The 18,008-nt window shown below is 40.7% G+C and overlaps 1 protein-coding gene across 1 annotated transcript; it reads right to left on the bottom strand.

Moving 5' to 3' along the window:
- Nucleotides 1–838: 838 nt before the first annotated feature.
- On the bottom strand, nt 839–17,154 carry LOC139764790 (uncharacterized). The gene is made up of 7 exons (XM_071691678.1): nt 16,965–17,154; nt 15,163–16,719; nt 13,553–13,653; nt 12,950–13,087; nt 10,805–10,951; nt 7,793–8,020; nt 839–5,819 (listed from the first exon to the last, which is right to left on the bottom strand). Exons 2-7 carry the CDS (start codon nt 16,712–16,714, stop codon nt 981–983), a joined length of 7,005 nt encoding a protein of 2,334 aa, XP_071547779.1. The 5' UTR covers nt 16,715–16,719; nt 16,965–17,154; the 3' UTR covers nt 839–980.
- Nucleotides 17,155–18,008: the final 854 nt, after the last annotated feature.

Raw genomic sequence — 18,008 nt, 5'->3', positions numbered from 1 at the left:
CCTCTGTTCTTAACGCTACCTCGCTGATGCGGGAAATGGCGAATAGTATGAAGGAAGGATATATATATATATATATATATATATATATATATATATATATATATATATATATATATATATATATATGCCCATACACGCGTATACACATACATATCAACATATGCATGCACAGGCATATACATATTCATGCTTGTATGAAATGTTATTTTAGTGTGGGTTATGTCTTCTGGGATTAGCAACTTTCTTAAGTTCTGTACCAACTGTCAATTTTGTGGTCTAAATGCCATGCATTTCATAGAAAGTTCTAAGAGTCTTCTTCCAATACTTCTTGTTTCACACCTACAGGGCTTTGTAAATAATAATAGAAAAAAAGGTCTCTTTAGATTCTAACAGTTTCCCTAGCCATTTTACCTCAACTGGGCCTGATAGCAAACTTTACCTTTTACCTCAATCTTAATCACATCTATCATTTACATTTTACAATAATCTTTCACATCATCCTGAATATACTGATCAAGGCTTTCGTTTGATCACATGGTTATTGACACTCATTTTTCCCCTACATCATTTTCACACACATTCGCAGCATCTTGAATATGTAACCATGGAATGCTTGATGAACCAATGCCATTAATTTTTCGGCACTTCTGGCACAACATGTTTTAAAGTGTTAAGTATATAATTCAACTCTCCATTTACTTGTACATCATAAGATTTCCATCTTTGTTCCATTATATTTGCCAAATTTTCCGTAATCCTAACTATCATTATAAACAGTTTCTTAATACTAAATGGAGTATTGTGAGCTACGCTTCTTCCAGTTAAGTATAATGCCTCATAATTAATAGGATATTTATATACTTCAGCAATGAGGTCTTTCATAACATCAGTTGGATAGTCAGTTCTATGTTGTTGTATGGTCACAAACATTTTATATATTCTATTCAGAAGCAACGTAAAACTAGGAACATCAAATGTATCTACTTCTTCCATTTCAGACACCAGCTTTGATATCGTTTCGTATAAGTTACCCAAGAGTCCATGACAGAAGTTACAATACATATATTATGTTTACTTAGCATCGTATCCTTCAATCTTTTCATCAAACTTAATATATCGAGCAAAAGTTTCTTAATTGTAACAGAGTCTTTGCAGATTCCCTCATTTTTCATGGTCTGCTCACGTAACCAGTCAGTACACAATAGAAAACGTTTTGTTATTTTTTTCAGTCTTGGAATTCCCCAGTCCAATCCTTTTTTTCTTTTTGGATGTGGATGCATCTTTTGATATATCCTTTTCCCTTTTCCTTTTCGGAGTGGCATTTTTTGAAGACGATTAGAGAGACGTTCCACTGCACTTCCTTCAGACTTCAATTTCATTTTACTTATGAACAGCCTTTGTTTTTTCCGTATTACCGGGTCCCGTATTACCGGGTCCTCCTCATCAACTTCTTGCTGCAAAGCTCTGAATATACTCTCCTTCCACAGTGAATGTTCATTACTTAAAGTAAGTGCTGCCAATTCTTTCATTCTCTGCCTTAAGTCATGTAAATGCCCACAACTTAAAGTACGTCCTTTGTGTCCTTTCTTTCTCTGCCTTAAGTCATGTAAATGCCCACGACTTAAAGTACGTCCTTTGTGTCCTTTCTTTCTCTGCCTTAAGTCATGTAAATGCCCACGACTTAAAGTACGTCCTTTGTGTCCTTTCTTTCTCTGCCTTAAGTCATGTAAATGCCCACGACTTAAAGTACGTCCTTTGTGTCCTTTCTTTCTCTGCCTTAAGTCATGTAAATGCCCACGACTTAAAGTACGTCCTTTGTGTCCTTTCTTTCTCTGCCTTAAGTCATGTAACACAGAAAAAATCAAGTCCTCAATGCAATTCTGTTTGGTCTCATCATCCACTGATCTGGTGCTCTCATCTTTCTCTGTCATGTGATTTTTCTGTACAGCTGTATCATCACTAGTTCCTTTAACACACTTATTTCCCATGTCAGTAATATACTCTTTCTCTGACCTGCCATCGTTAGCATGATCTTGTTCATGTTCCATCAAGGTAGTGTGATCATTGGTGTTATGCATACACCCAGTACTCCTTACACCAGGGTTATCATCCTTTTCATGCATACGTACTTGTATATTCACTGCCGTCTCATCACCCTTTATATGCTTGTATCTCTTCACTCTAGTCCCATCATCTTTTACATGCTTGTGCTTGTGTCTCTTCACTGCAGTCCTATCGTCCTTAAAATGCACGTGTTTGTGTTTCTCCAATGCTGTCTCTTCATTTAAATGCTTGTGCCTCTTCACTGCTGTCCCTTCATCCTCTACATGCTTGTGCTTGTGTCTCTTCACTGCAGTCCTATCGTCCTTAAAATGCACGTGTTTGTGTTTCTCCAATGCTGCCTCTTCATTTAAATGCTTGTGCCTCTTCACTGCTGTCCCTTCATCCTCTACATGCTTGTGCTTGTGTCTCTTCACTGCAGTCCTATCGTCCTTAAAATGCACGTGTTTGTGTTTCTCCAATGCTGTCTCTTCATTTAAATGCTTGTGCCTCTTCACTGCTGTCCCTTCATCCTCTACATGCTTGTACTTGTGTCTCTTCACTGCAGTCCTATCGTCCTTAAAATGCACGTGTTTGTGTTTCTCCAATGCTGCCTCTTCATTTAAATGCTTGTGCCTCTTCACTGCTGTCCCTTCATCCTCTACATGCTTGTGCTTGTGTCTCTTCACTGCAGTCCTATCGTCCTTAAAATGCACGTGTTTGTGTTTCTCCAATGCTGTCTCTTCATTTAAATGCTTGTGCCTCTTCACTGCTGTCCCTTCATCCTCTACATGCTTGTACTTGTGTCTCTTCACTGCAGTCCTATCGTCCTTAAAATGCACGTGTTTGTGTTTCTCCAATGCTGCCTCTTCATTTAAATGCTTGTGCCTCTTCACTGCTGTCCCTTCATCCTCTACATGCTTGTGCTTGTGTCTCTTCACTGCAGTCCTATCGTCCTTAAAATGCACGTGTTTGTGTTTCTCCAATGCTGCCTCTTCATTTAAATGCTTGTGCCTCTTCACTGCTGTCCCTTCATCCTCTACATGCTTGTGCTTGTGTCTCTTCACTGTTGTCCCATCATCCTTTTCATGCTTGTGTCTCTTCACTGTTGTCCCATCATCCTTTTCATGCTTGTATCTCTTCACGGTTGTCCCATCATCCTTTTCATGGCTGTGCTTGTATCTCTTCACTGTTGTCCCATCACCCTTTTCATGCTTGTATCTCTTCACTGTTGTCCCATCATCCTTTTCATGGTTGTGCTTGTATCTCTTCACTGTTGTCCCATCATCCTTTTCATGCTTGTATCTCTTCACTGTTGTCCCATCATCCTTTTCATGGTTGTGCTTGTATCTCTTCACTGTTGTCCCATCATCCTTTTCATGCTTGTATCTCTTCACAGTTGTCCCATCATCCTTTTCATGATTGTGCTTGTATCTCTTCACTGTTGTCCCATCATCCTTTTCATGCTTGTATCTCTTCACTGTTGTCTCATCATCCTTTTCATGGTTGTGCTTGTATCTCTTCACTGTTGTCCCATCATCCTTTTCATGCTTGTATCTCTTCACTGTTGTCCCATCATCCTTTTCATGGTTGTGCTTGTATCTCTTCACTGTTGTCCCATCACCCTTTTCATACTTGTGCTTGTAAGTCTTCATTGTTGTCCCATCATCTTTTACAAGCATGTGCTTGTGTCTCTTCACTGCTGTCCCATCATCCTTTTCATGCTTGTGCTTGTAAGTCTTCATTGTTGTCCCATCATCCTTTGCAAGCATGTGCTTGTGTCTCTTCACTGCTGTCCCATCATCCTTTTCATGCTTGTAAGTCTTCATTGTTGTCCCATCATCCTTTACAAGCATGTGCTTGTGTCTCTTCACTTCTGTCCCATCATCCTTTTCATGCTTGTGCTTGTAAGTCTTCATTGTTGTCCCATCATCCTTTACAAGCATGTGCTTGTGTCTCTTCACTTCTGTCCCATCATCCTTTTCATGCTTGTGCTTGTAAGTCTTCATTGTTGTCCCATCATCCTTTACAAGCATGTGCTTGTTTCTCTTCATTGCTGGCCCATCATCCTTTTCATGCTTGTGCTTGTATATCTTCACTGTTGTCCCATCATCCTTTACAAGCATGTGCTTGTTTCCCTTCACTGCTGTCCCATCATCCTTTATATGACTGTATTTGTATCTCTTCACTAAAGTCCCATCATCCTCTCCATGCTTGATCTCATCTCTCCTCACTACTATTCCATCATCCTTTACATGCATGTGCTTGTGTCTCTTCACTGCTGTCTCATCATCCTTTACATGCATGTGCTTGTGCCTCTTCACTGCTGTCTCATCATCCTTTATATGCTTGTGCTTGTCTATCTTCACTACTGTCTCACCATCCTTTATATGCTTGTGCTTGTCTATCTTCACTACTGTCTCACCATCCTTTATATGTTTGTGCTTGTATCTCTTCACTGCAGTCCCGCCATCCTTTACACACTTGAGCTCATCTCTCCTCACAACTGTCCCATCATCTTTTACATGCATGTGCTTGCGTTTCTTCACTGCTGTCTCATCTTCCTTTATAAGCTTTCGTTTGTCTCTCTTCAATGTTGTCCTAGCATCATTTTCATGCATGTGCTTTTCGCTCTTCACTGCTGTCACACCATCCTTTACAAGCACATGCTTCTGTCTCTTCACTGCTATCCTATCATCTTCTACGTGCTTTCGTTTGTTTCTCTTCATTGCTGTCCTATCATCCTTTTCATCATTGTGCTCATCTCTCTTAAAAACTTCTGCGTCATCATATATATAGTTGTGCTTGTATCTCTTTACTGCTTTCCCATCATCTTTTACATGCTGGAACTCATGTAGTTTCACAGCACTTAACATGTATTTAGATGCAGTGCCATCAGCCTTGATGTATTTGCTTTTAGGCTTTTTTGCTTTAGTTTCATCATCCTGCACTGCAAACCCATTAACTTTACTTGCAGCACTTACTGCAGTTACATTGCCTTTCAGTACTGAGCTCCCTTCATTTACTCTTGTGCCATCATCATCCTTTATTACAATGCTACAATCATTGATCATACCTTGGTTCTTCACTACAGTGCCATTATCTTTCACTGTTACACAATCATCCTTCAATGCAGTGATATTATTTTTCTCTGCTGTGCTCCTATCATTTTTTGTACTGTTAAAAGTACTACCATCCTTCAGTGCACTCATAAAATCCTTTACAACACTATTTTTCATTCTATCACTTCTCAGTGCTGTGTCATTAGTTTCTATTTCCCTAAATTCCTTGACAGCAGTGCCACCACCCATAATTCTTTCAACCCTTTTCACAGAAGTAGGCTGAGACTGTTCCATTTCTTTATAAGCAGTAATACTGACCTTGGCTGACACAGCAAACCGTTTCTTCTTCCTAGGACATAATACTTTTGGCTTCTGTGCAGCACTGCTTCTCTCTGTCAGTATACCTAATCTAATTACTTTTCTAAGCCATTTTTTATACTTCCATATTCTTTGTTTTGTTGCTTTCACTGAAGCTTCCTGTCCATGTAATTTCTGCCAGCATAATAATGCCCTTAGCCTGCCTAGAGATCGTGAACAAGTCATCACCATTCCATCAGGGTAAGAAATGTCATATCTTTCTTTAAGCCCTTTCATAACTTTCTTTAAACTCAGTATGTGCAAGAGTCTGGGACTCAATCTCTTCTGATCTTTTTCAAGTCTCTTTAAAAACTCCTTGTGTTTCCTTGTAGCCTCTTGTTCCTTCAGCCCCTCCTCATGCTGTAAATAATATTCTCCATTAGAAAACATTATGAGAAGAGTCATATGTAGGACAAATAAGCAGACAAGAATTAGATGAATTTATGCAAGTCAGCTGGTTGGGTTTTAAGCCTATCAACTGCCTGGGTCAATAAGGCTGTCAATATCAAGTTGTAACCAACAACCAAGAAATCTTTTAACTACTTTCTCAGGTGTTGTAGATAAATTCAAGATCACATACAATCTCATGGTGTACGTGGTTCATTGTTGTTATTAAGCATACTTATCTTGTTAATCTGAAGTTAAAAACTGCCATAACATTATGTCCCAAATTATAAACTCAATACAATACCATGTCCTTCTAACTCACTAACCAAACAATATTTTCTAAGTTATAAATCTAACATAACATTTATTTCATTAAAATTAAAAATCTAACATAATATTTTGTTCTAATTCAAAATCATGATATAGAAATGTATAAACCTGATATATTTTATTCTTCTATCTTATAAACTAAACCATCATGTCCTAACTCAAAAACTTGAAATATCATCTTGTCAGTTAAAAACCTGACATAACATCTTTTCCTAACATCAACACATTAACCTCATAACTCATAAATACACTTTTCCTATGGCAAATCAATTCTTTCTTTTTCTTTCAAACTATTCGCCATTTCCCGCATTAGCGAGGTAGTGTTAAGAACAGAGGCCTGGGCCTTTGAGGGAATACCCTCACCTGGCCCAATTCTCTGTTCCCTCTTTTGGAAAATTAAAAAAAATGAGAGGGGAGGATTTCCAGCCCCCCGCTCCCTCCCCTTTTAGTCGCCTTCTACGACACGCAGGGAATATATATATACTCTGACTGCAACCAGGATTTCTGCTTAATGGGATAACCCCATGCAAACAGGCATTAAAACAAAAAAGTTGTGGTGTTTGGACATTTTGACCTCTCCCTGTTATACTCTTACATGTACATACATATGTGGGCTACCTATCCTGCAAAAATTTGTTGAATCAGGTTGAGTTTAAGATCACATCTGGACATTATTTTGAATTCTGGTTCATCAACAAATAAGAGAATAAATAATAATAACCAAGAGGAATGACCACCTCCAGGCCTTTATTTGGTCATCCCACTACATCTTTTTTTTTAACCTAACTTCCAATCCTCTCTTTGTAAAGTAGCAACAGAAAAAAACATACAATGGGCTTATTTCCAAACATCTGGTGGTATGATCTGCTACCACAATTACCCTATGATATTGGAAATGGAGAAATTCCAGTCTTGCTCACTGTCTTTGTGTTCAGTTATTTCTGGTTTTTCTATTCTGAGCGATATTTTTACTCTACCAGTACTTAATGATAAGGTCCTAAGAAGCTGTCCCAGGAAGAAAAGGCCCATTTCTTGCTTGGAAGCAAGAGAATTTGTCTACAAGAGAGAGTTCAAGATATCCTGGCAAGACTGAGCTCACCACCCAGATACTTTATTCTCTCTCCTAATGTCATCCCTACCAAAAAGCTGGGCCTGGTCAACGTAGGAAGACAAATAGGGTGATTGATAACATGACGATCCATCAAGTGGTGACAAACTCATCCTTATCATATCTTTAGTTGTCATGCTGGTCTTCCTGGTTAAATGGAAAAAAAAAAGTGCACAGACGGTGAACTCCACCCAGCTAGTACATCTTGAAATCTCACTGGGAGGCATATCTATTTGCTTTCAAGCAAGCAAAAATACAGGCCTTTTCCTATAAAATTTACTAAGACCCATAGTTAGCAACTGACTGAGGAAAAAAATCACTGGAGCAGAAACAGGTAAGAATTCAAATAAAAGTATTGCTTTATAAAGTACTGGAGAAGTAAAGTACAAAGTAGCATAATCTCAATGATCCTCATATCAAACGGAAATTACACAAGCTGCTCAACATAATCTGCAATCTGATAATCAAAAAAACACATCAATTTTGGGCAAAATCTGTTGCATCTTACCAAGTGACTTAGCAGCATACTCTCATCTTCGGCAAACAGGGTATCAGGTGAAGTGGAGGAGAGAAGATTGTACTGTGCTTGCAGCTTTTGCAGCTCTCTCCTAAGAACTTTCATGGTCTCTGGGATACTCCAACACTTACAGTAGTCCCACAATCGTTGCAAGTAACCATAGTCAGGATACCAGTGCTTAAGTTGCTCCCCAAAATGTAGATTTGTGAGATTTGGTGTCTGTGGAACATAAGATGATGCTAACATTGTGTAAGTTTGACAAGTACACCAGATGGAGGTTACAGAATGGTGGGTATATAAGATGAGAAGACAGGTTTCACAGAGAAGAAAAATCAAATTTGAGGTATTCATCTCAGATCAAAATGACGACACAATCAGGATGGGTGGGCAACCTTTCCCAGGCATGACCAATAAAGTGGAAGAGAAAAAAACATCCAAGAATAAACTGGAGGTCAACAAAAGAGCTTTCCTTATAATAAAAAAAACTTTATCATTAAGACTAGTTTAACTGCAAGAAGACCATTATTGGGTTCATCAATCCCTAGTAGGATCACCAGCCTGTCAGTGAAGGCCATGTCCCAAAACAAGGACACCTCTTGGCTAGCTTGAGCCAAGTTACAAGCTATCAGTTAAGAAGGTCTGTCACAGTTGTGGTGCTTTACCACAACCTATGTTGATGCCCATTTATCTTCAATTCAAAGGAAGGATAAACAGTTGAGTGAGCTTCGCACTGTCTGCCTGCACCAGGAATGGAATCCAGGCGCCAGTAGATTTGTTGTCAACAATAACTACAGCATCACCGAAAGACATGACATGGCAAAATCAAATGGCTTTCAGGAAAGGCATCAGTGGAAATCAAAACAGCAAACTGCTCACAGTATCATAACAATAAAAGAACTGTCAAGACTGCAAAAGAAGTCAGATGTTACTGATTACTGTCAGGCCAACAATGGCAGAACACAATGAAGGTCTTAAAGCTCAAATAATAATCAATAGATAAGTTCAGTGGACAAAGATGAAAGAAAACAGACTGAAAAAGATAGGAAAAAATGTTTCAGAAACACTGATAAATCAAAAGATCACCTTTAACTCATCAAAAATCAGGCATACTTTCAATAAATGATCAAATTACTGGATTAAAGAACTTAATTTAAAAATTATATTAATGCAGATAAGGACACACCTGAATACAAGATCATAAGGGTTCTGAGTGCTTTCCATACCAAAATCATCAATGGACAGGAAAAGAGGGATAGCTTGGAAAACTGTGGCAAAACTCCAGGTTAGAGGTAAGTCTGTACAAGGCTTAAGGACCAGAGGCAGCTTGACAATTTTACACTCACAGAGTGAGTTTAGTCCCTTGACAAATCACTAGTAGTACTGTTTTGGATCTCATTAGATAAGCATAGCATTCTAATAGAAAAAATATACTGTGGTGGCAATTTCTCCCAAAAAAATTTAAAAAAGGCCCTGAAATACAAATCACTGTCAAGACTGTGGACATCAAAACACCACAAAAAGTAACCAGGGAGTAGGATAAGGATTTCTTAGAAGGTGGACAGTAATAAGATAAGAGACAGTATGGTTTTAGAAAGAGATCACCACTGAAAAAATATCTGGATATCTATAAAAGAGTAAACAATAACATGTATAAAAGAAATTGTGTGGGTGGACTGTATATAACTGGACTCTTAGAGAGCATTTCATGGTGTACCACACATGAGATTAATACTGATGCTGTAGTTCCAAGCTGGTGACTGAAGGAGGTTAAGGGTCACTTACATAGCTGATTACCATATAAGTGAGACAATACATAGAACATGAGGAGAATCTTTTAGAGCTGGATGAGGGTAACAAGTTAAGTCACTCTTGACTCAGTGCTAGGGTCATTACTATTTTGTACCTATGCCTATGACTTGCCAGATAAAATCAAATTATAAACAAATATAATTACTGATGATGCCAAAATTATAAGAAAGCACATAGTAACTTGGAGTGCAATAAACTGCAAAGTGACCAAGATCTAAAATAGCAGAAGTCAGACAAATGGATAAGGAAATGTAGTCCAGTAAGGCAAATTTAAAATGATAAGAATGAAAAAGAGAGAGAACAGATCACACTGCAAATGCCATATTGAGAGAAACCCATAACAATGAAATAACAATAAGAAATCAAAGTGTGAGGGATCCTGAAACAGACAAACTTTATTAATGTCAAAACTGCCTTAAAGGACAAGGATAAAGAGATGTCTAAGCAGATGATAAGTATGACATGTGTTTGACCCAAGAGAACTATGCTTCAGGAATTTGATATCTTTAACCTAGAAAGCCCAGAGGAATAATTGAGAAGCCCAAAAGGAAGTCAACAAACCAGTGCTACAGGAGCCTCATAAGGAGAGGGAAGATTCTGAGGCAGGAAGTAGTATACATTTGTAGGTAATATGAAGATACAGAGATTTATAAAGTGACTGAAAATGAGTTCATATGTATCTGTAGCCATCCCTTGCTCTATGTATTTGTGTTTGTTGCTGTCTTTTCTTTCTGCCTCACTAACATGTAGACTTTTGGCATTCTGTCCACAAACATACAATCTCTCCTTGTCATACATAAGACCTGACAACGCTTACAGCTCAGTCTTCATATACGCTGGCCCTGCCTTTAGGCAAAAAAGGTAAAAGCAGATAGAATTAGTAGGTAAGAACATTTAGGCTGGAGCATTAGGTAGAAGTAGTTGGTAGGAGCATTCGGTAGAAGTAGTCGGTAGGAGCATTAGACAGTAGTCAGTAAAACATTAGGTAGCAACCTCAGCAAACACTGAGCTAGATTCAGCAAACACTGAGCTAGAGTTGCCCTCTGCTAGTGGCCTGTTTAGGGTGAGGCCCTATAGGATAAGAAGCAACAGTGGAGTTCACTTATGGTGATTCTATTGCCGTGGCCACCCCTTTAAGGGAGTTCCAATTGGAACAGGCATCAGAGATATAGGTAGATAGATTGATAAACGTACCTCCCAGTCGTCTTGATCTCTGTACCTCCAGAGCTCCTCCAAAGGGTCACTGGGGAAGCCCTCGGATATACACTGAAACACCAGTTCCTCCTGGATCTTACCCTTCACCATGAGCTGCCCTGCATTCACCATCTCCAGGAACCGTATCTGCAACACCAATGGTTATAAGTCTTCTTCTCTACACAAGGTCATCTGTAAACGATTAGTTTAAATCCCTACGATCATATACCTGTTCAACAATCCATACACCGATCCAATCCCTTGCGCACGACGGTGTAATATTTGATCAAGACAGCTTGACCCTTGTGCATGATGATCTGGCTCTCTTAGGATCGTAACAAAGACCAGCCCATCACATTTAAGTCCACCAAGAGGACGGGGATACCAGTAAAATCCTCATACCTCAGAGTCTCTGGGGAGGGGGGAATAAATTTTATAAATACCGATAACTGATCAAAATAACAGAAAATCGAAGTAATAAACATAAATTATATATCATTTGGTGCCTTTTGAGTTCTTTGTAGTCAGGTGGGTCACCAAGCTCACTTTCCCAAAGGCACTGGGAGGCCATATGTCAACCCGTTCCCAGGGCCTATGGTAGCTTTTGTCAACTTTGTCCATGGATAATACCGTCGTGCTCAAGGATCATATCGCCATGCTCAAAGATCATACCGTCGTGCTCAAGGATCATATCGTCGTGCTCAAGGATCATATCGCCATGCTCAAAGATCATACCGTCGTGCTCAAGGATCATATCGTCGTGCTCAAGGATCATATCGCCATGCTCAAAGATCCTATCGTCGTGCTCAAAGATCATATCGTCGTGCTCAAAGATCGTTCCGTCGTGCTCAAGAATCCTATAGTCGTGCTCAAGGATCATATCGTCGTGCTCAAAGATCGTTCCGTCGTGCTCAAGAATCATATCGTCGTGCTCAAGGATCATATCGTCGTGCTCAAGGATCATATCGTCGTGCTCAAGGATCATATCGTCGTGCTCAAGGATCATATCGCCATGCTCAAGGATCATATTGTCGTGCTCAAAGATCGTTCCGTCGTGCTCAAGGATCATATCGTCGTGCTCAAGGATCATACCGTCGTGCTCAAGGATCATATCGTCGTGCTCAAGGATCATATCGTCGTGCTCAAGGATCATATCGTCGTGCTCAAGGATCATACCGTCGTGCTCAAGGATCATATCGTCGTGCTCAAGGATCATATCGTCGTGCTTAAGGATCGTTCCGTCGTGCTTAAGGGGCCATTCATTACTACCGTTCAGGGGGTCATCCCTCCTAGCTCTAAGCCACGAGATGGAGGAGCATATGAGGGTCAAGTATACTAAAAAGTATGCGGGTCTGTCCTGCAATGCGAGGACGTACGGACACACAGTGTACATTGCATCACACAACTAACCATAACAACCATCTATAGTCTTGATATAACCTATTGTCAACAACCATGGTTGCTTCACAACAAAAATACGACAAATGGCTTTTTCCGGCTACAGCGCGAGTCTCCCCTGCCCCTTACGTACTCATATTCAAATGCACCGTCTCTAGTCTCCCTCACTCATAATTACTATTGTTATTGTTCAACAACTGCCGCATCAAGGAAAACCAGACAAGTTATCGTAAAACTGGAAACTTTACAAAACACTGCCTCACACTTCAATTACTGTACACGTGTCAACATTTCATAACCAAAAATAAAGGAAAAACAATAAAAAACAAAGGGCAACCATACAGTAATTAACACAACATACTTGTATCACTGTGCAACTAACAAGCAATACCCAACCACTGGGGACACGTTTGTATTTTCGCACAAGTAACCTACAAGTTTACTCTACACGCACCAACGGTTATATCTTCATTCACACTACAACCATATTTCACTTAAGCACCACTATACCTCAATATACATAATACCATGATACTAGGACCAAGATACCATCGCACTAGGACCAAGATACCATCCATCACCATTAACTACCCTGAAATGAAGCGAAGAACTCCCCGCCAAGACGGTATACTTCCTCTTCAACAGACGATGTAGCCACAAGGCAAGCTGATACCACCGATACACCCGGGAACCAGTTACACCATACGTGGCTACACACCACCACCCCGACCATCACCAAGGGCTCACCATGTGTGTAGCGGTGGTGATCTTGGCCCTGAGTTCTACCAAGCGTTCTCGCCACACCTCAGTGTAGCGGTTAGACCGCAGGGGCTGATCACACGACAGCAGCTCCCTACAGTACTCCAGCCGCTCGTCCTCCTGCCGCTGAAGGAAACAAAATTCAAATTACTGATTAAAAAAACAAAAAAAAAGATAAAAGAATTATGATGAACAATAGGCACGTGAAGCTTCTTACAAAATTCAGTGTTTTGTCAAAAATTTCTTTATTGGCCCGGTGAGATTTAAAATTCTCGTCCCAAACTAACAGTACTACTACTATTACCCGTCATTTTGAGAGAGATATGGTTTTCAATTTCTCCAGAATTCTTCGGCTACATTTCCTCTTCTCTATATCTGAACTGATCTTTTTTTGTATGATAATGTTCATCAGAGGCCCATACTCGTTGAGGAATTTTGCTCTTGAACGGAACTTATTGCATTAAAGACGATAATAAACTGAGACTAAATGTCCACAACTTGCTGAGTAAGGCAGTGTAGAGGGGACAACACTCACCGTGAGTCGTGAGGAGGAGGTTCTGATGGTGAGGTAGTGGGTGTTGAATGACTCACCTTGTAATGTGAGCAGGTTCTAGTGATGAGGTAGGAGATGTTGCCTGAACTGAAGCCGTTAGAATAGCGAAATTTCTGAAGTCTTGGCACTCGATACATACCTGGTCAGAGAAAACCTTAACCATAAGAGATCGGATTACCTATATCATTTGTATTTTAAACGTTTATAAATAATACAATCATGAAGTTAATTCAAAACAACCTTCAAATTAAATGTTAATATATCAAGAACAAAACAGGAAAGTTATCAGTGAAAACACAATAAATACAACAGTAACTAACGCTATACTTTCCACTTACAATCGTGAATTAGCACTTTAGAATGACCTTGTATCACCACTTGCAGAGCAGGCAAGTTGCCTGAACAAAATACTGAGCCCCCATTACTCATCACTCACTGATACTTCGTCGTGAAGAAATCCTTCTCACTCACATATTCCATCGTCTTCAAAGAATCCTCACAAGTCCACTTCAAAAAAAAGCCATCCATGGCCTGGCCTTAATATGGACTTTCGTTTATGCCTGGAGGATATAACGTACGAGAGAAGACAATACCGAGGAATATTTTCTCCCACATTCATTCCAGTGAGATTTCAGGAGCTTCAATTGGGAAATTCGATTTCCACCCACTCTAAAACTCAACACTAAAACGCACTTTACTGGTTCCCCCAGGCAGTTCCATATATGCCCCAGCTCAGCAAGTCGTCCCCTGTATACCACATCGCCGCGAATCACTCTATCTCATGCACGCATTTCACCTTGGAGCATTTTGAAGCCCCGAACATTCCAATCTTTTCAATTCCTCCCTCCATCTCCTTGTCCTCTCCTCTTCCAACACAATATTCTTTTGGTCAACCTCTCCTGGTAACTCATTCCCACCCGGTATATGTTCAAGCCACCTTCATCAAACCCTTTTCAGCTCTTTCAACCAAACTCTTCTTATTACCACACCCCTCTCTTACCCTATCAGCTTTCCTCCCACCATATATTGTCCTCAAATATTTCATGACCAACATAAACACACATGGGCCTCACTGGTGTAATGCGTAACGTTATGACTGTGTATCCACGGGCCAGCTGGTGGTCGGAAGTGCACAGGTTCGAATCCTAGGCGTTTACGTCGGCCTACACCCAACCCAAGTGTTCATCCTCCCCGCTTGGTCGATTAATGGCTCCCTGGTTCAAGCCTGGGGTCGGGGAGTGAACGTAAACCTACACAAGAGTAGACTGGAACTTTACAAGCGAAAAATCGCCTTTGGCGAAGCTGTTTCGCTCTGAAAGAGTAAAGACTCGTCAAACTGCTTCTGACACCAAAGAACTCTACATTTTCCTGGTCTTGACAAAAGCGCAGCTTTGGACAACTGAATGCCCTCATTAAGGCCATATTATTGAAGGTGTATACCCATTTATATATCCATTTCACCCATCGACCACTACGGAAGGATGAACAGCTGGGTTGACTGCACCGCTACCGCCGTAATCAGGAATCGAACCTAAGCGCTCAACCTTGGGCGACCGGGGAATGCATCATTATCAGCAACGCCGCTACGCCAAGGAGGTCCATATATGTATATAATAAATTCTGGTATATAGGAAACAGGGCGACTTACAGTGTGGAGTGTACACCTCAAATAAAGCGTAGTAGTGAAGTGGTAGACGTCGGGATGGTTGGCGTAAGGTAAACACCACCTTCTTGACAATGTCCTCGGCACTGCATTCTTGCCTCAATGTGTAAGTCATGCTGCTCTGACCGAAGTCGTCAGACACGGTCACCATGAAGGTCACGTTTCTTTCCATCTCCAGGGCCATCGCCGCCAGCATCTCCGGTCTTAACCTCTTCCTCTCCTCTTTATCTTCGTTGTCGGGAAAGCCCGTGAGCTCCTCTATTCTGGGCACCTCAGGGTCTGCTGTAGGATGCCTAAAGCGGTCGTGGTATTTTAAGCGTGCAAGGGGAAGCTTTTTCACCAGTATGTCCAGAAGGTCAGTCAAAGCTTGGGAGTGAACATTATCGGATTTCCCTGATGTGGCACCACGTTCGTTAGGTTCCTCATGTGAGTCATAAGGTTTGCCAGGTCTCTGGCGCTCCTCAGGTGTGGTTCTAGGTTCGCCAGATGTCTGACCGGCAAGGAAATGTGTGCGATCGAAAGCCTCTGCCTGTCTTCTCCTGGTCTGTATGTGCGTTCTGCTCTGCGGATCTTTCCTCCTTACAGCCGCACTACACTTCCTGACAATGTCCTCTTGTGTCCTGGCTAGTGGATATGTCTTCCCTCTGATTGCAATAGTTTTCTTTCTTTCCTCTAGCGTCTCATCACAACCATGGCCATCAAAAATGACCTTACAAGCCTGGTATGTTTCGTCTGGGTGCTCGTCACACTCTACGGAGTGTGCGACCTCGCTCCCATCCTCCACACTGCTGGAAGTTCCCTCACAACAACCTCTGGCAGTGTTCATGTCGACAGCTGTACATGTCAGCCTACGAACTCTACGTCTAGAATGTCCTCTCTTGCGTTTCTTTTTGTCAAAACTGCCATCTAAGAATGCCTGCAATAAGTCCTCTTTCTGACAGTTTCCAGGTTTCCGTTCCAGTGTACTAATAATCATTTTTTCAAGTGCTGCACGATTTTTCTCTGAAAGTGTCTTAGCACCTCGACTTTTTTCTTTGGCACATGGTTGAGCAACTTTACTACGTTTTTCTTTCACACATGCCCGAGTTAACCTGGACATCAAAGATTTCCTTTCTTCATCAGACATTGCTAGTAAGGGACTCTCCCTCCTTCCAGCCTTGACAGATTTTTTAATATCAGCCTCTAAATTCCTGGCCCAAGGAGGCAACTTACGTCCTCCATCAGGTTCATAAACAGCCATATACGTCAGAATCCAATTAGGTGGTTTTTTCTTAGCTGTAGTTACTATGTAAGGGTCTTTCAGCAATTTGATCTGAGGAGCCTTCACCTCACCAATGAGCTCTGGAGATGGCATTCTATCCCAGAGAGGCACAGAACTCATATATCCAGCCGGTCTGTTAATCCTAGTGTAAGGACATACATGATATTTGCCTTCATCACGTCTTGACTTTCCTTTGCTGGTTGAAGCCGTGTATAACTTATCATCCTTCTTTCTGGCACTATCGTCTAATGTCCTGTGTTCCCCCATTTCGTCCATGACACCTGTTACAAAAAGCAAAACAAATAAAAATCACGTACAAAGTTTAGGTTCATTGTCCACTGAGAGCGACTGTCACCACTAGCCTCTCGCACATCAACACAGCAGAGACCGACAGTTGTCGCCTCACTTTAACCAAAATGTAACATTTCCCAAATGCAGATCAAAAAGGGACGTTTAACACAACAGGGACATTTCAGAAAAGGCGTACGCGCAGGTAAGGAGGCGTATTCAGGGCAAGATCACTTACCAGTACTTACTAGGAACTTGTTGAAAGGGTTCGTGCATAGCACTCAAACGGAAAAATCAAGGGTCATGAAGAACGGAGTCGTGTGGATGTTACCTGCTGCCAAGTGTTCTGTGCGAGACAGATGGACTTTCTTTGTTGACTACATGCCAGGAGACCAAGCGTAGGTGTGGCAGAAAGGAAAGACAGCAACCTGGGCCAAAAGGAGTGAAATTTTAGTCACTGAAGTTTTGGATCCTGTATATCCTAACCATATTGTTACTCAAGCCCTCAAGACAAAACCAAATGTTCAGTGAGTCGTCTTGAAAGCACTATATCCACACTCAGAGTCTAATAAGGAAAATACAGTGACATAAAAAGAACGACCCCTACTTCAGTAGAAGCCGCCGAAACAAATCAGTTCATACACTTATCATTTCAAATAATAGGGTACTCTCACACTAAAACTAATGGTGCAAAATATGAGTTACTTTTTTTTTACTAAGCCCACATAACCATCACCAAAGCAAGCCAACATAAATATGACGTTAAAAAAAAAAATCCTCTCATACCAACAGATAAAAAGGAAACATCGCTCTCCATTCTACCGAGATTTCGGTATTTAAATCACTTGCTTCAGATATAATGTTCATCTCAACCTGGTGGATTCCAGCAGCAGACGATGCGCTAAGGCCTGTGTGAAAAGTCCAGCATATAAACATTTACAGTTGTGCTCCATCACAATCAAAGGTAATTTTTTTTTTTTTCAATCATGAACAAGCTGAAAACTTATTAGGATTTCCTTATAAATCCAGATTACGTGTTTTCTTCGAATGCTCATAAATGGATTCATCCTAGAAGTCACCATTATATTCATAACGAAACTAGGGCCAGCTACTCTGCAAGTCACATTTCCGTCGAGTTTTCTAGAAGGAAAACTATTTTCCCTGCACAATCTACATCTCAAGTGGCTTCAGTTTTAAAAGGAAGTAGAGAGGAGGGGATGAAAACGAACAGTTTCATAATTTACAGCACTTTCGCGATGCCTGCATCAGTCAATCTAAACTG

The sequence above is a fragment of the Panulirus ornatus genome, chromosome 51, assembly GCF_036320965.1.
Source record: "Panulirus ornatus isolate Po-2019 chromosome 51, ASM3632096v1, whole genome shotgun sequence".
Taxonomy (NCBI): Eukaryota; Metazoa; Arthropoda; class Malacostraca; order Decapoda; family Palinuridae; genus Panulirus; species Panulirus ornatus.
This window is presented reverse-complemented; position numbering and strand designations above follow the sequence as displayed.